Genomic DNA, 21,916 nt, shown 5'->3' with positions numbered 1-21,916 from the left:
CTATCTATTGCCCCACCACAGTCAGGGAACCTCACTGCAGCAAAGCCATCCAGTATGACCTGCACATTTCCCAGAGTCACTACCCTTGATAACAGAACATCAGTGATTGCATTGGCTACTTGGATCACAGAAGTCCCTACAGTAGACTTGCCCACTCCAAATTGATTCCCAACTGACCAGGAGCAGTCAGGCACTGCAAGCTTCCCCAGGGCTATCACCACTCGTTTCTCAACTGCCAGGGCAGCTCTCATCTTGGTATTCCTGCGCTTCAGGGTGGGGGAAAGCAACTCAAAGTTCAAGGAAATTGGCCTTATGCATGCAAAAGTTTTGCAGCCACTGTGAATCATCCCAGACCTGCAACACTTATGCAGTCCCACCAATCTGTGCTTGTTTGCCAGGCCCAGAATCAGCGTTCCACTGTATCAACCAGCCCCACTGCCGTCATGATGGCCCAGTTGCCACAGCCTGTGCTTTCAGGAATGTCTGCGTCCACATCCTCATCACAATCATCCTCGTGCTGGCATCTCTTATCTGGTTCTGCATATACTCCAGCATAATGTGTGAGGTGTTTACAATGCAGACAACAGCAGCATAACTTGACAAAAGCTTCACAGTGGATGGTGGGCTGAGACCACTGCCTACCATATTGACCAACACTGTCTTTAGTACTCCCCTGCCTGTAGCTATCTTTTGTCTTTGTGCGTTGTGTGAAAAAATTACTTTTTTGTTTTAAACCTGCTGCCTATTAATTTCATTTGGTGACCTCTAGTTCTTGTGTTATGAGAAGGAGTAAACAACACTTCCTTATTTACTTTCTCCACAACAGTCATGAATTTAAGACCTCTATCCTTTTCCCCCTTAGTAATCTCTTTTCCAAGCTGAAAAGTCCCAGTCTTATTAATCTGTGCTCATATGGAAGCTGTTCTAGACCCCTAATCATTTTTGTTGCCCTTTTCTGAACCTTTTCCAAATCCAATACATCTTTTTTGAGATGAGGCAGCTATATCTGTATTCAAGTTGTGGGTGTACCAGGGATTTATACAGAGGCAATGATATTTTCTGTCTTATTAGCTATCCCTTTCTCAAATGATTCCCAACCTTCTGTCTGCTTTTTTGACTGCTGCTGCACATTGAGTGAATGTTTTCAGAGAATTATCCATGACTCCAAGATCTTTTTCTTTAGTGGTAACAGCTAATCTAGACCCCATTATTTTAGATGGGTAGTGGGGATTATGCTTTCCAATGTGCATTACTTTGCATTTATCAACATCAAATTTAATCTGCCATTTTGTTGCCCAGTCACCCAGTTTTGTGAGATCCTTTTGTAGCTTTTTGCTGGCTGCAGGAGACTTAACTAGCTTGAGTAGTTTTGATTCATCTGCAAATTTTGCCTCCTCAGTTTGCCCCTTTTTCCAGATCCTTTATGGATATATTGAATAGGACTAATCCCCATACAGACCCCTGGGAAATACCACTATTTATACTTCTCTCCATTCTGAGAACTGACCATTTATTCTTACCCTTTGTTTCCTATCTTTTAACCAGTTACCGATCCATGAGAGGACTTTCCCCTCTTATCCCATGACAGCTTACTTTGCTGAAGAGTCTTTGGTGAGGGATCTCAAAGACCTTCTGAAAATCTAAGTACACTATATCCACTGGATCCCCCTTGTCCACGTGCTTGACAAGACCCCCAAAGAGTTCTATTAGATTGGGGAGCCATGATTTCCCTTTAGAAAAACCATGTTGACTCTTTCCCAACAAATTATGGTCATCTATGTGCCTAACAATTTTGTTCTTTACTATAGTTTCAACTAGTCTGCCCAGTACTGAAGTCTGGCTTACCGGCCTGTAATGCTGGGATCACCTCTGGATCTCTTTAAAAAATTGGCATCACATTAGCTATCCTCTAGTCATTTGGTACAGAAACTGATTTAAATGATAGACTACAGTTAGTTCTGCAATTTCACATTTGAGTTCCTTCAAAACTCTTGGGTAAATATCATCTAGTCCTGGTGACTTATTACTGTTTAGTTTATCAGTTTGCTCCAAAACCTCCTCTAATGACACCTCAATCTGGGAGAGTTCCTCAGGATTTGTCACCTAAAAAGAATGGCTCAGGTCTGGGAATCTCCCTCTCAGCCATGAAGACCGATGCAAAGAATTCATTTTGTTTCTCCACAATGGTGTTACTGTCCTCGAGTGCGCTTTTAGCGTCTCCAATGTCCAGTGGCCCCACTTGTTGTTTAGCAGGATTCCTGCTTTGATGTACTTTTTTTTTTTTGCTATTACTTGTAGAGTCTGTAGCTAGCCGTTCTTTTATGGTCTTCCTAAATCATATTTTTACACTTCCTCTCAGGCCTATGGCTTTCTTATGCTTTTGTATTGGCAGAGTAACCTACAAAACTTTTGCAGTCTTCTCTGCAGCCGAGCTTAACAGTCTTCACAAATGCAATGAAGTCACCTGTCACGTTCTTTCCTAGTCTCTTCTTTGGCATCTCTGCAGTAAACTCTTGCCCAGCTGACTTGATTCAGAAATTTGCCAGAAACAATGGCTTAACTAGTTTAAGATTCAAATTTGAAATCCAACACTCCACAGAACCACAGATTACAATCCTGGCAGGACAAACAAAGCTTTTTATCTTTCTGGGTTAGAAAACTGCCATTCATAGGAAAAGGGTCTTTCAGAAGAGACATTTGCAGATCAGACAAAAATTAAAATTGACAGAGAATCTTTAGTAAGAGTAGGGGTCTGCCCTAGTATCTCTGCCCCAAATTTCTTCTCTTCCCTTCTCCAAACTGTTTTGCACTCTCTGTGTTGGCTAGTTGCTATCCTCAACATTGGCAGGTTCATTTTAGGGGATCTCTATAGTATGTACATAATTTGTGAAGTCCTTTGGGATGAAAGCAACAATATAAAAGTAAACATTGCTCCATTGTTTTTATGCTTTACTGGGGAGATGGAAATCACTGCTGTTAAGTGATTTAATATCAGGATGTTGAGTGGAGGTTAGCTCTTGGTTTTACAAGTCCACATGAAAACTCATTGCTCTTTTTTCTAAAGAGTTATAAAACAAGCTATTACAATTTATTATTTGTAATTCAGTGGCAACTACAGACCCCAATCAGATTTGGTGACTGCTTACAGTAGGTGCTCTGTAGAGAATAGAAAGGTAGTCCCTGCCCTGAAAAGTTCACAATCTGATCTACTCAAATATTATTCCACTTGTGCTTTCTGAACAGCCTGACCACACAATGCCTATGAAATACAAAACTAAATCCCATGATTTGTGGCGCTACATCAGCCTCATTTGTCTTGGAAGCAGAAAAGAGACATAACACATTTTTAAGTTTGTATGTAAAAAGACTGTCCTGTTTCCTGAACTTTTGTCTCTGCTGGAATGATAATACTTGCCGCTACTGACAAAGGACTGGTGTTAAAATACTATTGTAATCCCCACCACGTCCTGGACAACCTTGATTAGCACAACATCTAGGTCACCACATTTAATGTGACAAACTGCAGCTGGCATGTAACTAAAATCACTTGTATGTACAAATCTATTATGAGTAAGAATTACCAAGATGAGTTTGCTCCTATTGTTTTTACTCAACACAGCAGTAATACAAATAACTGATTACAAGTCAATGTCTAGACGAGAAATACTTGCTTTTAACCTCAGTGAATTCATTTGTCAAATTATTATTATTGGACTCAATCTGGGTCATTGCCCAGGGCACTGACAGGGCCTGGTAGTATACACTCTAATACATGGCCAAAAACTGGGTTACTGGAAGGAAATGAACAGGAACAGCACATCAGAAAAAAAATCGTTGAATAAAAATGCAAAGAGCTGATTTATTAGATATTGTGCCCCCCAGCCAATCATATAGAGAATGATCCCTACCAGTAGGAAACCAGGAATATATTCCTAAGAAGAACACTCTTCGGCTAAAGGCCTGAACTGCTAGTGGGAGACATACATCCGGCACACAGACAGGACAGACAGCTAGCCCTTTGTCAGTCATAAGCCCTCAGGATTCAGACATGCAGATAAATTTATTCTTTAAGGGCCTAATACAACTCTCAGTGAATTGGAATTCAATTGAAAAAAAAAAATCAATGAAAATACTCCCGCTGACTTCAATAGGAGATAGATAAAAATCTCAAATTATTCCTTCTGGCTAGGTGATACCTTGTGGAATTAATCTGAGAGCTGGACACATGTTTGGAACTGTCCAGAGAAAGCCTATTTCACCCAGAATCATGTCCTCCATGCACATTTGACAGCTTTCTTCTGATAAGAGAATTAGGGTCGCAGGGTGTGAAAGTCATCTGCGTGAATTTCTGTAGTTTTCACTTTGAGTAACAGCTTGCATCTATGAGGAGAAAATCAGAAAGGACTTAGCAGGAGAGATGCCATCTTACATTGATAAGAGGGCTTTATTTGCAGTTTTGCTTGAACAACCATTTCTGGGACTCAGAGTAGCAGATACAGTTCTTCCAATAAAGGACAATATTTTTGGGAAGATAAGTCATTATTGTACAAGACTGAAAAGCAACCATGTGAAATTGCTTTTGGCAAAAGCAGAAAAATTTGCCATATCACATCACTGGAAAAAAGAAACCAAATACGGTGTTTCATCTTTTATCACTTAGTTAACCTGAAATCTAATCTGTTCATAAGAAATATTTGGAAAGGCTGGAAAACATTCAGTTCACTTTCTCACTTCTTCAAAACTCAAACAAAGAAATGCCTTACAGAACTCCCCCCCTTAAGTTTTCTTGGCACCACTTTATAATAAGCACTCACTTGTTTTTAATTCCTGTGCCTTTACTGAAATGACATCAATCATTACAAACACCGAGGCTCTAGTCACATTGAGTAGCCAAACCACATTTCAAAATTGTGCTCTCCCTCTACCCTATCTTATGATTTTAATGTTTATATCTTTAAGTATGGTTGTAACTCAATCTGACCCTCGCCACACTGGCCAACCAATCCGTTAATTGAGCTACTGTTTCCAAACAGAGTTCCACGCAGAGCATGGATGGGGTCTTACCTTGCAGGTAGCCGAGTTCCCAGGGAATTATATATGCCATCTCCCTGCTAACAGCTTTGAAATAGAGCAGTCACTTTGCAGTGGAATACAGGACCAATCTAGGACACCACTCACATACTGATCAGGGCCACTCCCTCCTGTGACCTTTGAAGACTACTTTTTCCTCTTCTGATTGTATTTTGGGGACTCATATCAGGGTACATCTATACTACCGGCTGGATTGGCGAGCAGTGTTCGATGTATCGGAGATCGATTTATCGCATCTCATCTGGACGTGATAAATCAATCCATGAATTGACGCCCGTACACCTTGGCAGGAGGAGTAAGCGGAGTCGACAGGGGAGCCATGGCAGTCGACTCACCGCCATGAGGATGGCCAGGTAAGTTGAGCTAAGATACTTTGACTTCAGCTACGTGTATCTTTGTTCGCACTCCCCTTCCCTCCCCACTAGTGTAGCTCAGGACCCCTCTTTTTCACTTGCAACAGCTCTGCATGGGTTACTGAAGCCCCACAGCCTACTGCAGTGAACTTCACAGGCCCATTGAGAGGCTAGGGATGAAGATCTGCTTGGTAGTGGAAAGAGATGGTGAGAGGAAATACTTAAAAATGATCATTTCGATGAGCCCTCTCTACACCTGGCCAGATCACACAAGGATCAGTTGAGTCAGTGCAACCTGGGCATATAAGTGATTAAGTGTGTTTGGTGCTGCTGTGTGAAGCAGGACCAAGATTTAGGGAGTTTTACTATTGATCTTAATGGGAGCACAGTTAATCTAGTGCCAAGTGTTCTTGCAAATCCCGCCCACACACTGAAGAACTGTTTTCAGTAAACATAATAGCCAAGAGAACTTTTAAATTGTTTACAAGGTTTGTGTAAAAGGTCTGTCAATCAAAACTTATCTTTATTATTCTGGTGATCTTTATTCTCCATCACTAGCAGCGACGAGTTTAATCTAGATAGATCCAAGACATTATGATGTAATTCGAAAACCTGGAGATTTCTTTATTGCATTAAGCAGACATTAACAAGTAGTAAATGAAAAAAGGTGAGATTTTATTTTTAAAAGGTCTTAATTATACTCACTGCTTGTAGAGGACATGTGGCTGTACTCAGATCTGCAAGACAAAAAATCTTAGTTCAGCAGGGCTGTGATATATTTAAATCTTTAAAGATCATACACAAATTTGGCAAAGGAAACTACTGACTTAATTTAATTTGCTTTAAACCAGTGGTTCTTAACCTTTACTGTAGCCTGCATCCCTTTGATTCTCAAAATGTTCTCATATCCCTTCTCAAAAATCATTGAAGTAGGTCAGTTCTTTAAATCTAGGTATTTTCTTTGTTTGCATATTACAGTAATTGTTAGAAAATGTATAATGTTAATAAATACATAGGTTTGACAAAACAGAGTAGTTGTACTTACATGCCTGTGCTTAATTTCTGTTCGATGATTTACCTTTAAAAAATCTGACATGTCTCAACCCCCCCACTCCCACAGGGCATGCACCCCAGGTTAAGAACCACTGCTTTAAACTTGCAAATGGCTTAAAACCGACAGTTATTTTTATAGTAAAATACTCACTATGGAAATTATTTTTAATGTGCCCTCAGGATAGCTGACATTCTGCAAGAATGTTAAAAATATCCATAGAGACTACACAACTATGGAAGACACTCTTTTTGAGGCTGTAACTAGTTTTCCAAAACTGCTGGATTTTGACCCTTCTCTCCATCCAACGTCTCTATCGCCAAAAATGCTTTGCACTTGAAATTTTTGATGTGCATTTTGTAGACAGAGGAGAAACTGAATTGTCCTTCGCACAAAGTTTGAAGGAAACCATAAAATTGATCTTAGAGATATGATTCATTGAAGAATGAGGTTTCTACCTTTTGGAGAAGTCTTGTCTTTTTTTCCTTCTTTATAATGTCATCTCAGAGACCCAGTCTAGAAGTTCCACGTTAGTTTTAGTCAATGTATTATCCACAACAAGAACTAGTGCTGTTCAGAATTTTGAAGAAGGATAAGTAGTTAATTTTGCAGCTGTTCACTATATAACTCTGAACCTTTGAAAATTTTATTCATTCCTGAAGGAGCTAATAAACTTTTATGATCACCAATCAATCTGAGATTTTACAAATCAAAATATAAGCCTTTTTTATTGTGAGCTGAAAGTTTGTCAAAAGAGATTTTTAATAGAAATCACAGGTTATTCACAATGTGTTGACAACTCTCAATTCTGTGGTATTTTATGTTTTTCTTAAAGCTCCAGATTTTGGACGCATGTGAGTACGAGACACTCAGCCTTTTTATTTTTCAAAATAAGAAAATTCCTAGCCCTCATATCTGCAGAGAAAAGCTTAAAAAAAAGTTAAATCAAAAGACTCAGAAATGAGAAGACATGACATACACTGATAACTTGCTCACGGAACAAACAAAAAAAGCCCAAAACAGTATGTTGCTGTCTCTTTCTAATAATGATAGCTAGCTGGAGTACTTGAGTTCTGGAGCTCTTGCAAATATTTTAAGCATTCTAGGTACTACACAAAATGAACAAACACTTTGACAGGTCATACATTTAAACAAGTTAAATAGAGAAGTAAAAATATCCTAAGTCATTTAGCCCAGCTTCCTAGAATGTCATTTTGTTCCTGCTAGTTCATGTTCTGATGCTGTTCTCATCCCCATTTTAAATGTTCCAAGTAATGGGACTTCTACCAATTCCCTTGGGAAAGTGTTCCGCGGTCTGTGTTCTGAACATAGATTGGGGGAGGGATTCAAGAAGCAACTAGTGGAGTAGACGCATCTGTTATAGGGCTTTATCCTATGTTTACTGAAGCCAGTGGCAAAGCTATCGTTGACTTTAATGGTGAAGTATCAGGGCCAGTCTTAGGCAGTACCAAGGACAGAGAGAGGGCTTTGTAGCAGCATTACTTCTGCATTTTTTAAATGAAGGATGTTACCTTTTAAAGGTGAAAGGAAGGGGAAATTCAGGCAAGAATGGGTAAGGAGGACGCATCTCCTATACAGAATCATTTTCAGACCCTCCAGGTATCTTAGGGGGAGGTAGGGGAGTGACAAAAGCTCTGAAGCAAGGTGCGGTACGAGTGTGTGAAGGGTTGTTCTACTCACTGTCTAGTCATTGTTTCTATTTCTAGGGTTTAACAGCCCCTCTTCCCTCCCATGTGTAAAAGTCTTCCTCTCCAGGGCTTCTTTATACCAGGAAAAAGTTATAGAAGAGCTGACAGCCCACTTGCTGCCTGCTCTCTTTGCTTGCCCAGCACTGGCATGATGACACCCTATTGTACTGAGATTTTTCTCTACCCCCTTTTACCTAAGAACTATTCTTTCACATCAGTTATGCCTAAAGGGATTCTTTTCTTCCTTAAATAATTATTAAAATAGGCACAAGGGGAAGAGCATAGTATAGTGATTTAACTACAGACTTATGAGTCAGGAGTTTTGCTGACTCTGACACTAGCTTGCTGTTTGACCTTGAGCAAGTCACTCAATTCCTATGGATCAGATTATGATTTCAGTTACATTGTGTTAGAGAGCTTATTCCTTCACTCTCACCCTTCCCTGGTCCTTCTCACATGAACAGAGAGCAACAATACCCAAAGTCCGAAGGTGCAAATAATTCGATGTTTATTGGGGTGAACTTCCAGCAAGCTTAAATTTAAGTTCCTTTTCCTTATTTTTCGAATCCCAACTTCCCGTTTGCTCCTAATTTATATAGTAATATTTTCAGCTATACCTTAACCAATCATTCTACTAAAATTTACGTAACCAATCCTAACGTATTGTAACGTGATTAGCTAACCAATTATATCCCACCACCTTAATTAGTTTACACCTAGCAAAATTAATTATACAGCAGACAGAAACAATTACAGAACCAGACAGAGACCATGCAAACAAACATAAAACAATACAGAAGTAAGGATTTCACAACTACATCTATACAGACATAAGGGTTCTCCAGCTGTGTCTATTGATAAGTGAGTTCTTGTGATCAAACTTAAGTTTCCTTTTACAACTTCTAGGCTCTTCCCTTTCTCTGGAGGTGATAGATCTAATCACCTTCTTAACAGTCCCAGATTGCCTTATTTTAATATGACTAGTTTGGAATGTGAGGACGTGACCATACATTTCCCAGTTTATGGCTGCTAAAGAACCAGGCCTCACACTGGTCACAGTAAGAGGCGGCCACTACACAGACAGTGATTTTTGATTCTCTCTTTTATACTTCTATAACTAGCTAAGTGATAAGTCTTAAAGTATAGACCTTTGCAGACAGGCCTGAATATCTATATCCTAACACACTGGTATAAATCCAAACTAATGCCACTGGATTTCCACCAGAGTAACCAAGATCACTGCATTAGTGTAAATGATAACATTGTATTTTAATGGCGTTAGTTTGGATTTCTACCAGCTAGAGTGAGTTCAGAGAGTGACCATCTGTGTCTCAATTTAACTACTACAAAGGGATGTTTACTAACATTTTAATGGTTTTGGAGAGGCTCTGGTAGCAGTATTATTCTTGTGCTTTAAGATGACATTTATAATCTTTTAAATACAGTGGAATAGCAATAACCACACTAGTATGTGTCACATAGCTTCTGGTGTATTTCTCAGTGGCTGAAGGCATGATGCTTACCTGCCTAGCATTTTGTACCTTGTTCTTTAAAAGGCAGTACACCAAAGGAACGAACCACTAACCAATAATGCATACAGTGTTCTGGCTCAGTTATAGTAGATGTCAGTACAGATCTCCCTACAAGCAAAATTTAGTCATTAAAGTTGCTTTCAGGGACCATATCTATAATATACTAGCAGGTTTCTCTGAGATATGAAAGACCACTTTTGCACTACATTGGTGATGTCTGGTTTTGAAATGATTTCTCCCACCAATATAGTGCAAAAGTTCCATTTTATATATTTGAATATTCCAATCAGATGAATTCTGTACAGTGCCATGATAAGAGTGATATATATATGATGTGAAAGTTACAAAAAACCTAAAAGGTAAAAACAGTCCTTAAAAATAGGTTACAGCAGCAATAGTTTCTTCTGAGAGTTCCATCATATAGTGCGTCCATTTATGTGTGAGACTGACATCCGACGTCTGAGGAATGAACCAAATCTGCTAGAGAGAAGAATTTAATCAGAAAAATATGAATTGGGAATCATTTATGAACATCCCAGAGATGCCAAAAAACGTTACAATCAAGGAAGGAGGCCATACTGGTTTAAAAAAAAGTGACCTGGTTATGAGGGGCAGCTATAAATATGTAACAAATGGAAGAAGGTGGAAGTTGATAGTGATGAATATAAATCAAGTAGGAACTCTAGAAAATTGACAGATGAAGCAAAGGGACAAAGAGAAATCTATGGCGAGCACAGTTAAGGACAATTAAAAAAAATAAAAAAAAAAACACACAACACAACTCTTTCTTAAATAGATTAGGAATAAAAAGAATCCTGACAATGGTATTAGTCCATGACTAGATGAAAATGGTAGACTTAATAATAATGCAGAAAGGGGCAGCTCCAGGCCCCAGCATGCCAAGCACGTGCTTGCGGCGGCAAGCTGCGGGGGGCGCTCTGCCGGCACCACAAGGGCGGCAGGCAGGCTGCCTTCCGCAGCTTGCCTGTGGAGGGTCTGCTGGTCCCACGGCTTTGGTGGACCTTCCGCAGGCCTGCCTGCCTGCCATGCTTGGGGCGGCAAAATCCCTAGAGCCGCCCCGAATGTGGAAAAGGCAGAAGTGTGCAATAAATATTTCTGTTCTGTATTTGGGGAAACAGATGATATCTTAAGAATATTCTTTCCATTCCACTAGTATTTATGGAAGATGTTAAATAGGAGCTACTAAAGTTAAACATTTTTAAAATCAGCAACTCCAGAACACTTGCATTCAAGAGTTTTAAAAGAGCTGCCTAATGAGCTAGCTGGACCATTAATGTTGATATCAAACACTTAGGATCACATGACATTGTGATTAAAAAAAAAAAACAAATAAAAAAACCCTAGAATTGACCCAGGCTCTGAGACTCTTTGCTGTGAGTCCCCGCCATATCTTAACACTCACTTATGAATTTGTACATTTGTGTATCTGTAAACTGAGCTGTGTGGCACCAAAAATGAATAGTTTCATGAGTTTATTTTTTATTTTAAGCATCAAGGCCTGTCTCAAGATTAACAAAACAGATTTTAATTCTGTTTCAAAATAGTTTATTTTAGATGTCTAGTCTTTTCTGTTTACTGCTTTACATCTCACTAACAAAAACACTTTGCACTTACACAGCATCATTTAATTTTAGAATCTCATACTACTTTATAGCTTCCCACCCACCACAACAAGACAGGTAAGTATTTTACACCCATTTTACAGCCAGATAAAGGCACAGAGGCATTAAATGATTTATCCATAGTTATGTAGTGAGCCAGTGACAGAGCCACAAGTAGCACCACTACAGAATGGTAGCATGGTCAAGAAGTTCAAATATACCATGTAGTGATCAACTCTGAGAACACAATGATGAGGAGGGATGTTTAAGGAAACATTTAATATACAAAAAAAACAAGTAACAATGCAGCCAGGTGAAAAGTGATCATAATTTGTCAAATACACTTTTTAAAATATCTGATATATGATGCATAAGATAAAAACAGACATCACGTACCTTGGGTTTCTTCATGTTGACACAAGCATTGCACAAGTTATGATCCAGCAATTAATTGCTTGTTAAAGAAATATCACTGTTTTCCCACCTCCCAGAATTAGGCAAGTGCTTCACAATTTAACAAGCAATGAATTCAATTTGAAATAACCATGAAGAAATATATAAGTGGAACATCTATAATTTGTCCATACAATAAGTTATAACTGCCTTTCTTCTTATGTTCTATACGGGTGTTTTTCATAACTTTCACTAAAAGGATTAATAATATTTTGAAATCTAAGTGGAAAAGCTCCTTAAAGTCACAGTTTCAAATAACTTCTAATTAAAAGGGGAAAATTAGAACTTTGAATACATTAGGAAATTAATATCCCAAGTTGTTAACTCTTTAAAGCTTTTCACATGCATCAAAAACCTTACTACAGACCTCAATCCTGCACTCACTTAATTCAATTGAAGTTTTATCATTGATTTCAAAGACAGCAAGAATTAGGTCTTGGGCATGAAAAAGCAGATGCACAACAAAATCTAAACATTTTAGAAGAAGATTATAGTTTTGGATCAAAATACCAAAACAAAATTGTGTTGCACAGAAAACTATGCCTTATGATTCATATAAAAAGGTCATGAATCATAAAAATCTGTGTGGATTAATTTTAGTAAGAAGAAAAAATATTATTGCAAGTCACTCGGACTGTTTAGCATTAATTTTTTATTTGCATACATATATGTCATCCCCCTCAGTTGTTGCTTTCCCTCCATTCCTTCTTTCTAATTAAAGGAGAGGCTTTAAAAAAAAAAGCCATGTATATTTCTCTCTAAACACGCAGGTTTCCTCAATATCAATGGGTGTTCTGCCACAGATTGCAGCTGTATGAGGCAACCCTTAGTTTTGGGGGCAGAGAAGTGTTCAACAACAAATGGAAAAAGGCAGTGACTTCGAAAACCCAGAATTACATTGTTCTGAGAAAGATACATTTAGTTCAGCCAAAGGTGATGCTAGAACTCTTTCAAATCTCATTAATAAAACAGTCGATACAAACTAATTGGTTTATATGTTCTATTCTCTTTATTTAGATGCTTGGCAACTCAGTCCAATCCAGTCTTATTGGATTCAGTAACTTAAAATACACTATTTTTGATCTGCTTTCCAACTTGATCAACTGAAGAACATACAAATAGCACAAAGATATCTTGAATATCCACAAATATTCAAGTGGATTTGTAATATGATGGTTAAAAACTGGACTCAAACTCTGCTGTACAATAGGGGTTTGCCTAATATTTGTGGTTAACAGCAACATCAGCTCAAGAAAACACATTTTATGGAACTAGTTCATGAATTATAGTGGCAGTTAGTTGCTATACAACACTTTCAGCAATACATATATAAAGTTATGCTTGAACAGAGATAAAAAATGCTTCACAAAGCCTGGATTTGCTAGTGTGTCACACTATTGTTCACTGAATGATAGAAAGAGACCACTCGTTATAATAAAACTGCTACTGAATTTTGACAGTTTTTCTATGAATAATTTCATAGTATGATTGTTGAACTTAAAAATAGGTGTCAATTGACTCTCTCATCACTGAAATAGCTACATAACAAGGAAACCAGCTGAGTTTTTGCAATACTAAGGGTTTTCTGTATCTTCAATTTCTGCTTTAAGAGTAATGAGCAAACAATATGAGAAGCCTTGATAGAATTCAACTTTTTAATATCAATATTATGTGTCAATTGTATTATTTTTAAACATTTTTTAATTTATCATCAATTTAAAATTTTCACAGTTGAGGGAAATCATGGGTGAGTCAGCCAATAATTTAATGATAGCCGCAGAGATTAAAAAAAGTTAAAACTTTACAAATTGTCAAGTCACATGTCAAAATATAAAAGTAGCTTTCAATCAGACTAATTGGTAGAGTAGGAACTGCTTGACAATTTCTGTAAATTTCTACTATCTGTTTGTGTGCACGCATGGCAAAAATCAACACTTTGCAATAAAAATCTCATTCATCCAAGCCTAAATATGAGCAGTTGATTTGGTGAGTAAACAAAAACACAAATATAGTTGCATATGCCTCTTTCACATGTTTATCATAGACTAACATCTGCTAAATATAGTAAAATAATGAAAATGTAATGACTTATTTCTTTTGAAGACATTTCAGTGTAAAGCCTTCTAGTTGATAATTACCATGTGTCATGGTTAAAATTCTGCAAAACAGCACGTTCTGCTAAAGCTACACGTTCCAGTGTCAGAACTGTGTCTTGTCCCTGTCACACAATCATCAATATTAACAGCTCATCAACACCAGACATAAGCAGCTGCCATACTGATCACTAAGATCTAAAGGCTAATGTCACCATCTGGGGTAAATCCTTCCAAGTGCCCCTTCAAACAAAAGATAGGTTTTTCTGTTTTGGAAGAGCATGGTAAATTAAAAGTGACTTGACATATTAAGGATTTTCTGAACTTTGACCCAGCTATGAATTAGCTGATTATGTTGTTTTCCCTTTATTCACATTCCAGATTCCCATAGGGTGAAATGAAAAGCCTGTTGCCCCACAAATAGAAAAAAATAGATTTTTTCCATTATGCTGAAGACAGATAAAAAACATTAACCTTCAGAGATTAGTCATGTCCACAATATTGTACCTATTTAAGGTGAAAAGAAAAATAGCCCACAATCTCTCACGATTACAGAAATGTGCAGAAAAAAGGTGTAATTTATAACAAAGGTATTTCATTTTGCTCATTTGATTATGATGAATATAAAAGGAAATGATAAACCTAATCCCATTTTCAGCTGAATCTTTTTTAAACTTGTAATTATTTGAAATTGTTTACTCAGCATCTGACGACACTGGTGGCAGAATCAGTTTCACTGTTTTGTCACACTTCCTGTCTCATACACTAGCATAATGACATGGCTCATATGTTGCAGAGGGTATAATCCACAAGCACCAGTTGGAGGTCATAAGAATGGCCATACTGGGTCAGACCAAAGGTCCATCAAGCCCCAGTATCCTGTCCTTTGACAGTGGCCAATGGCAGGTGCCCCAAGGGGAATGAACAGACAGGTTATCATCAAATGAGCCATGCCCTGTCACCCAATCCCAGCTTCTGGCAAACAGAGGCCAGGGACACTATTACTGCCCATTCTGGCTAATAGTCATTGATAAACTCATGAAGGAGAGGTCTATCCAGTTCTTTTTTTGAACCCTGTTATAATCTTGGCCTTCACAACATCCTCTGGTAAGGAGTTCCACAGGCTGACTTCACGTTGTGAAGAAATACTTCCTTTTATTTGTTTTAAACCTGCTGCTTATTTGTTTCATTTGGTGGCCCCTTGTTCTTGTATTATGAGGAGTAAATAACACTTCCTTATTTACTTTCTCCACATCAGTCATGATTTTATAGACCATCATATCTTGTAGTCACCTCTTCAGCCCAGAAAAAAGTCCTAGTCTTATTAATCTTTTCTCAAACGGAAGCCATTCCATACCCCAATTATTTTTGTTGCCCCTTTCTGAACCTTTTCCAATCTCTCTCTTTTGAGATGGAGCAACCACATCTGCATGCAGTATTCAAGGTGTGGGCATGCCATGGATTTATATAGAGGCAATATGATATTTTCTGTCTTATTAGCTATACCTTTCTTGAAGAGTCCCAACAGTCTGTTTGCTTTTTTGAAACATCCACTCAAGGGGCAGCGGCAGTCAGAACTATCCACAATGATTCCAAGATCTCTTTCTTGAGTGGTAACAGCTAATTTAGACCCCATCATTCTATATGTATAGTTGGGATTATGTTTTCCAATATGCATTACTCTGCATTTATCAACATTAAATTTCATCTGCCATTTTGTTGCCCAGTCAACCAGTTTTGTGAGATCCTTTTGTAGCTCTTCGCAGTCTGCCTGGGACTTAACTATCTTAAGTAGTTTTGTATCATCAGCAAATTTTGCCATCTCACGGTTTACCCCTTTTTCCAGATCGTTTAGGAATATGTTAAATAGGACTGGGCACAGTACAGATCGCTGGGGCACACCACTATTTACCTCTCTCTCCATTCTCAAAACTGACCATTTATTCCTACCCTTTGTTTCCTATCTTTTACCCAGTTACCAGTCCATGAGAGAACCTTCCCTCTTATCCCATAACTGCTTATTTTGCTTAAGAGTCTTTGGGGAGGGATTTTGTCAAAGGCTTGCTGAAAATCTAAATACTCTATACCCACTGGATCTCCTTTGTCTGCATGCTTGCTAAATCCCTCAAAGAATTCCAGTAGACTAGTGAGGAATGATTTCCCAACAAATTATATTCATCTGTGTGTCTGACAATTTTGTTCTTTACGAAGGTTTCAACCAATTTGCCTGGTTCTGAAGTGAGGCTTACTGGCCCTTTAGTTGCCAGGGTCACCTCTGGAGTCCTTTTTAAAAATTGGCGTCATATTAGCTAGCCTCCAGCCATTTGGTACAGTAGCTGATTTAAGTGATAGGTTACAGATGACAGTTAGTAGTCCTGCAATTTCAGACCTGAGTTCCTTTGGAACTCTTGGGTGAATACCATTAGGTCCTGGAGGCTGATTAAATAATAATAAGTAATAAATTAAACAGTAGTTTAGGTCAGGGTGCCTCTTCTTTCCTTGAATCTCACCATGGGACTCACAAGCAATTTGAGCCCATGACTGCTGTGGGAAAGGGGAGAGAGAAAGCCCCCTTTACTCCCCAGACTTCTGCATGAGGCCAGGAACCAAGGTGATAAATAGGAATGCGCTTGACTCCTCTGACTCCTTCATAGCTGGAAAGGAAGCACCTGTTGTACACATGCACAACCCTATGCCTCTCTGTGGACCCAAGCTAGAGAGAAAGAGTCCAGGGAAGAAGTGAGGAAGTACAGACCTGGGAGGGAAGGATGGCAGAAGACCTTCAAGCCCCTTTGTAGGGCCCAGAAAGGATCAAGGGCAACTGGGACAAGATGGAGAGATGGCAGCCTCCTCTGATCCTGCTGGAGGCAGAGGATGAGCAGAGCCAAGAGACAGCAAGGGCTAAAGGCACTCCTCCATGCTCTCACTCCCTCCTCCTAAAGACAGGAGAAGGGAGGGAGATGAGACCAAGAGGTAACGTCCCCTAAAAACAGGAGAAAGAGAGACAGAGAGACACACACCACCAAGAGGTAAGAGGGCTGCAAGTCCCTTGTCCATGGTCCCCTCCACAGAAGTCCTATTCGAAGACTCAGCCTCCCTCCCCACAGGAAGCCAGGTGACAGGAGAAGGCAGCAGCAGCTGAGATAGGGCTGCAGGGGAAATACCCGGTCTCTGCCATAGGGAAGGACAGAAGGTTGCAACAATTGTAGATAGGAGTGAGAACAGAAGGGGGCTTGGAAAAAAGTACTGTCTTGTGGTCAAAACACTGGACCAATCCTCAGGAGATTTGGGATCTGTTCCTGGCTCTGCTACAGTCATCCTGCATGACCTTGGCCAAGTCATTTGCTATGCCTTGGCCCCTCATCTGTAAGATGAGGATAACAATAAGACTTTCCTGCCTCAGTTGGATGTTGAAAGAGTCAATTCATTAAGATTGCGAGGCGCTCTGATACTGAGCTAGAAATATTTCTTGCTTCTCCATGGCACTAAACAGGAGGATCAAGAGGTGGGAGTAGGCTAAGAGACACCCCCCCACCCCAGGCCTTTGTGGAGCTGGGCAGGAGGCAGCAGCTGGAAGGAGCAAGCCTCCTGCCTGCAGCTGTCCCAGTCTTGTGCACAGCAGTATACTTCAGCTCCTGTGCATGAGCCCTGCTGTGGGCTTGCACACTCCCTTGTTTGTATGAGCCTTTCTGGAATACAACATAACAAACAGCCAGGAAAACTGAGTCGAAATCAAAGGGGCACTCTGGGTCAGGCCAGCTGCACCAACATGCAATGATTATTTGCGACTGTTATTATAGATACATCTTTCCTGTGCTCTGACCTAAAGCCAAACCTAAGGAGCAAATACCCTGAGTATTTTTGACCCACTCCAGAGTCAGCTCAGCGTTTTCCCAATCAGCAACCTAACACTGATAGTACAAAGCTTTAACTTAACTCACACAACAGATTTTTTTTTTGAAGCTGCAGACCCGCTAATGCTTCCTGGAGCAGGAGCAAAAGAAAAGCAGAGAAAAGCAACAAGTGCAGCAGCAGTATCTCTGTCCTTCTCGCTGCGAGATGGGGGTGGGGGGTGGCGGGGGGGGTAGAATCAAAGCAGCAAGATGCAGGAACTGAGCCAGCCAGGCAAGCGAACTACGGGTAGAAGGGGGAAGCCGTCCCGGGCTGGACAAACTGCCTTCACTTCTGCGGAGCTGCTGCAGCCCCCGCGCTCTCCCGGGAGAGCCGAGATGCCCAAACGCTTTCTAGCGCCGCAGGCAGGTGTCCCTAGAGCTGGGGCTGGGGTTAGCGCCTGGCTCCCCAGGGCAGGGGGAAAGGACCGCGCGCACACACCCCACCATGCGAGCCAAGCGGGCTCATTGCTGGGGACCGCTCCCGCCAGGCTACCCCGGCTCAGCGCTTCAGCGAACCTGCCCCGGACCGCAAACACCTCGCTGCAGAGTTGGGGGCCCTTCCCCCGGATCCAGGCCCCACCAGCCTCCTCTCCCGCCCCCAGCCCGGGACTCACCCTCCTGTCTCGGCTCCCGAGTCCACGCAGTCATCCTCGCCGCCCGCCTTCCTCTCCATGGCGGAGTCAGGGTTCCATCTCGGCGGCCCCCGCCTCCTCCTCCCCCGACTGGCTGCAGCCGCCTGCCGCCGCGCGCTCCCCCAGCGCTGGGGGCGAGGAGCCAGCACAGGCCGCCGGGCTCCCCTCTCCCTTGGGAGCGAGAGCGTGTGCAGGAGCCTCCCCACCCCCAGGCAGCTCCGCCCCTCTAGCCCGGCCTCCTCCCCGCCTTTGTGCGCGGCTCCTGCCTCTTCCCCGCCCCTCCAGTGGCCTGCTCGCTCCGCAGCAGCGGCCTCCCCCTACGCCTTGGAAGTGGGTCTGGCCCACAGGTGACATCGCCATTGAGTAAAGCTCCCCAGCCGGGCCCTATTAGTTATTACAAACGTGCTTGGGAGCACATGACACAAACTCCAAGGAACCAACCCTGCTTGGTTCCAGTGGCTCTGTCTTCTCCCCTCCCTTTGCTGGTTACAAGGGGCTATCTTTCAGGGGCCCTGGTAGTATGTAGTCTGAGACCCTCTTTGAGATCTGCTGGGATGAAATTGGAAGGATTATTGTCTGGGCTTTCCAAAGGGACCTGAGGGTTTGTCTACACTTGAAAGTTTTGCCAATTTAACCATACTAGTAGCTAAAGGGGCAACCCACTCCCGTGTCGTGGGCACAAGTAGCTATAAAGGCACTTACACTGGCTGGTAGAACTGATTCTAGTTCAGGGAATGAAATAAATTATGTAGGAATAAGGCCCCTTATGCCCCTTTATAACTGCATACAGTTTCAGGTGTATAGCAATATAATGATTTTAGTTAAAAAAACAACAACTATTAACCAGTATATACCTTTTCTAGTAGACCAGGCTGAAGAGAGTTGTATGCCCAACACCCATTGAAAGTCACACTCTGATTTCCTTCCCCAGACCCAAAGAGATCTGTGTAGCTCAAAAGTTGAGCCTTCCACCAACAGAAGTTGGTCTAATAAAAGATATTACCGCACTCTCTCACACAATATTAGGGTTAAAAATGACCTCAGGATGTCATCTAATCTAACCTGCTGCTCAAAGCAGACCCAATCTCCAGACAGATTTTTACCCCTGTTCCCTAAATGGCCCCCTCAGGGATTAAGTTTATAACCCTCAGTTTAGCAGGCCAATGCTCAAACCACTGAGCTATTCCTCCCACCATATAGAGAGCTATATGGAGCGTTCTTCCTTCTCACCCACTGTCAATTTGTACTTGATATTCCAGCAAAGTTAAATACAATTACTTTTTAAATTATATCATCCCATTCTGCAGACAATCAGCACACAATTCCTACTGACTCAAAAGAACTATACAAATCATTCTAATTTCCTGCAGTCCATATTATTACTTCACTATGACCAAAGAAAGTGGTGAAAGTCTCAGCATTTAAGCCTTGTGACATTTAAAACTAGATTAGACAAGACATTAACTAATATACTGAGGGAAACAAGCCTATGTTGGCAAAAGGTGGACGAGATGCTTTAATATCGTATGTATTTTCCATCTCTGATTGCCATAGCTGTATCTACTTTGCCATAGATATTGGGAAATTTCCCATTATTGTACCATAACCAGTTCACCTTCACTGGTGGCAGCACTACTGTAGAGTAAGTACAGGCAAGGCATAAGTTAACATCCTGTTGTCTAGACCTGTTCTAAGCAAGTCTATTATAGACACAGGTAGGTGGCACCATATTAAAAAAAACACCTTGTGGTCTGTTTGCTTCCTATCTGTTCCTGGTAGTGGAACTTGTTTAGAAGTAGTGCAACAGTGAATGATTCCTAAAGACCCAAAACCAAAGGTCCCCAAACTCTGGGGCATGGCCCCCTAGGGTTTTGTTTTAAAAAATGCCCTAGAGAGTGTGCAGAAAACAAGGGGGACATGGAGGAATGTCCATGGGGGCACGGCGGGGCCCAGGCCTGGCCCCATCGGGGGTGGGGAGCGAGTGCCACCCTTTCATGTCCCCAGCTCTGCTCTGGTCCCATCCCCAGCCTTGGTGTGGTTCTGCTCCCAGCCTCAGACCCACTCTAACTGTGGCCCCAGCCTTGGGTCCCTTACCCGTGTCTGTGTTCCCCCCTCCTGAACCGCGTCTCTGCTCCCATCCCCAGCTCCAGGAGGACAGAGGGGCATTGACAGGGGTGAGGGGGGACACAACCCTCAAAAGTTTGGAGACCGCTGCCTACTAGGCAGCGTGAACAATGGTGGCAGAATCTGGTCCCAAACCAGTTAATCCTCAAAACACCCTGTGAGATAAGAGGTATTTGTGACCTTCTCCTCTGGTGTTATCTGGATCGGTGATCTGCTAGATCACTCCAATCCTTGACTCTAGGAGCCAGCCTTACCTTGCTCTGCTGTGAGAACCCCCACTCCTGGGCTGTTCAAGCACAGCCTCTGGCATGTAAGCTGCTCCTTGAATTGTGCAACTGAACAACACTAGTCAATATCTCTGGTCCCAGACACAATCCTAGGAACCTCTGTCTTGCAGTGTCCAGTTATGCCTGCTGGATGCTGCAAGCTTATATGAGTTTGTCAATTTAACAAAGAAATTGATATGTACCGGGCTTTTTATCCCAAGGGAAGTCTCTGACACACTTCAAACCAAATGCATTGCTTCAGGTAGAATAAACAAACAGATTTATTAACTACAAAGATAGATTTTAAGTGATTATACGTCAAAGCATAACAAGTCAGATTTGGTCAAATGAAATAAAAGTAAAACACATTCTAAGCTGACCTTAACACTTTCAGTGCCCTTACAAACTTAGATGCTTCTAACCACAGGCTGGCTGGTTGCTCTTCAGCCAGGCTGTCCCCTTTGATCAGCGCTTCATTCGCTTGGTGTGGTGTCTGTAGATGTAGGTGAAAGAGAGAGGAAGAGCATGGCAAACGTCTCTCCCTTTTATCATGTTCTTTCTTCCCCCTTGGCTTTGCTCCCCTCCTTCCTTCAGAGTCAGGTGAGAATTACCTCATCACAGTCCCAAATTGACCAAAGGAAGGGGGGTGACTCACTTGTTAGTCAAACAGATCCTTTGTTGTTGCCTAGGTCAGTATCCTTTGTTCCTGTGAGGCTGGGCTGGGTTTGTCCCATATATGCCCTGATGAGGTATGAACTACCCCTCTGCTTTTGGAGAGTTTTTGCCTGGGCTTGCTTTAAGCCATGAGGATATATTTTCAACGTCATAACTATATACATGAAATTATAACCTATAGCATTACTAGAACAACAATTACTATAACATCACTAGAACAACAATGCTCAGTGCATCATGAGCCTTCCCGAGACACCCGACATGACAAACTTTGCATTGGATACCACACAATCATTTTATCAGGATGAACATGGGAGTGCTGGGTGTTCCCCCGAGGTACAGAGCATCACAGTATTATCCCATGTTACAGCTGATGTGATTAAGTGATTTGCCCAAGGCTATAGAAAGAGTTAGTGGCAAAA

The 21,916-nt window shown here is 41.3% G+C and overlaps 1 protein-coding gene across 1 annotated transcript in view; it reads right to left on the bottom strand.

The window, feature by feature from the left end:
* FAM124A (family with sequence similarity 124 member A) overlaps window positions 1-18,502 on the bottom strand; it is a 74,527-nt gene extending 56,025 nt beyond the window's left edge. Inside the window, exons 1-2 of the mRNA XM_032766005.2 lie at window positions 18,412-18,502; window positions 6,150-6,181 (exon numbers count right to left, since the gene is read on the bottom strand). Coding sequence (XP_032621896.1) covers window positions 6,150-6,181; window positions 18,412-18,470 — 91 coding nt within the window. The 5' untranslated portion in view covers window positions 18,471-18,502. The remainder of the gene's footprint in view (window positions 1-6,149; window positions 6,182-18,411) is intronic.
* Window positions 18,503-21,916: the final 3,414 nt, after the last annotated feature.

The sequence above is a fragment of the Chelonoidis abingdonii genome, chromosome 1, assembly GCF_003597395.2.
Source record: "Chelonoidis abingdonii isolate Lonesome George chromosome 1, CheloAbing_2.0, whole genome shotgun sequence".
NCBI classification, from domain to species: domain Eukaryota; kingdom Metazoa; phylum Chordata; order Testudines; family Testudinidae; genus Chelonoidis; species Chelonoidis abingdonii.
The sequence above is the reverse complement of the archived record's forward strand: the minus strand, read 5'-3'. Positions and strand labels throughout refer to the sequence as shown.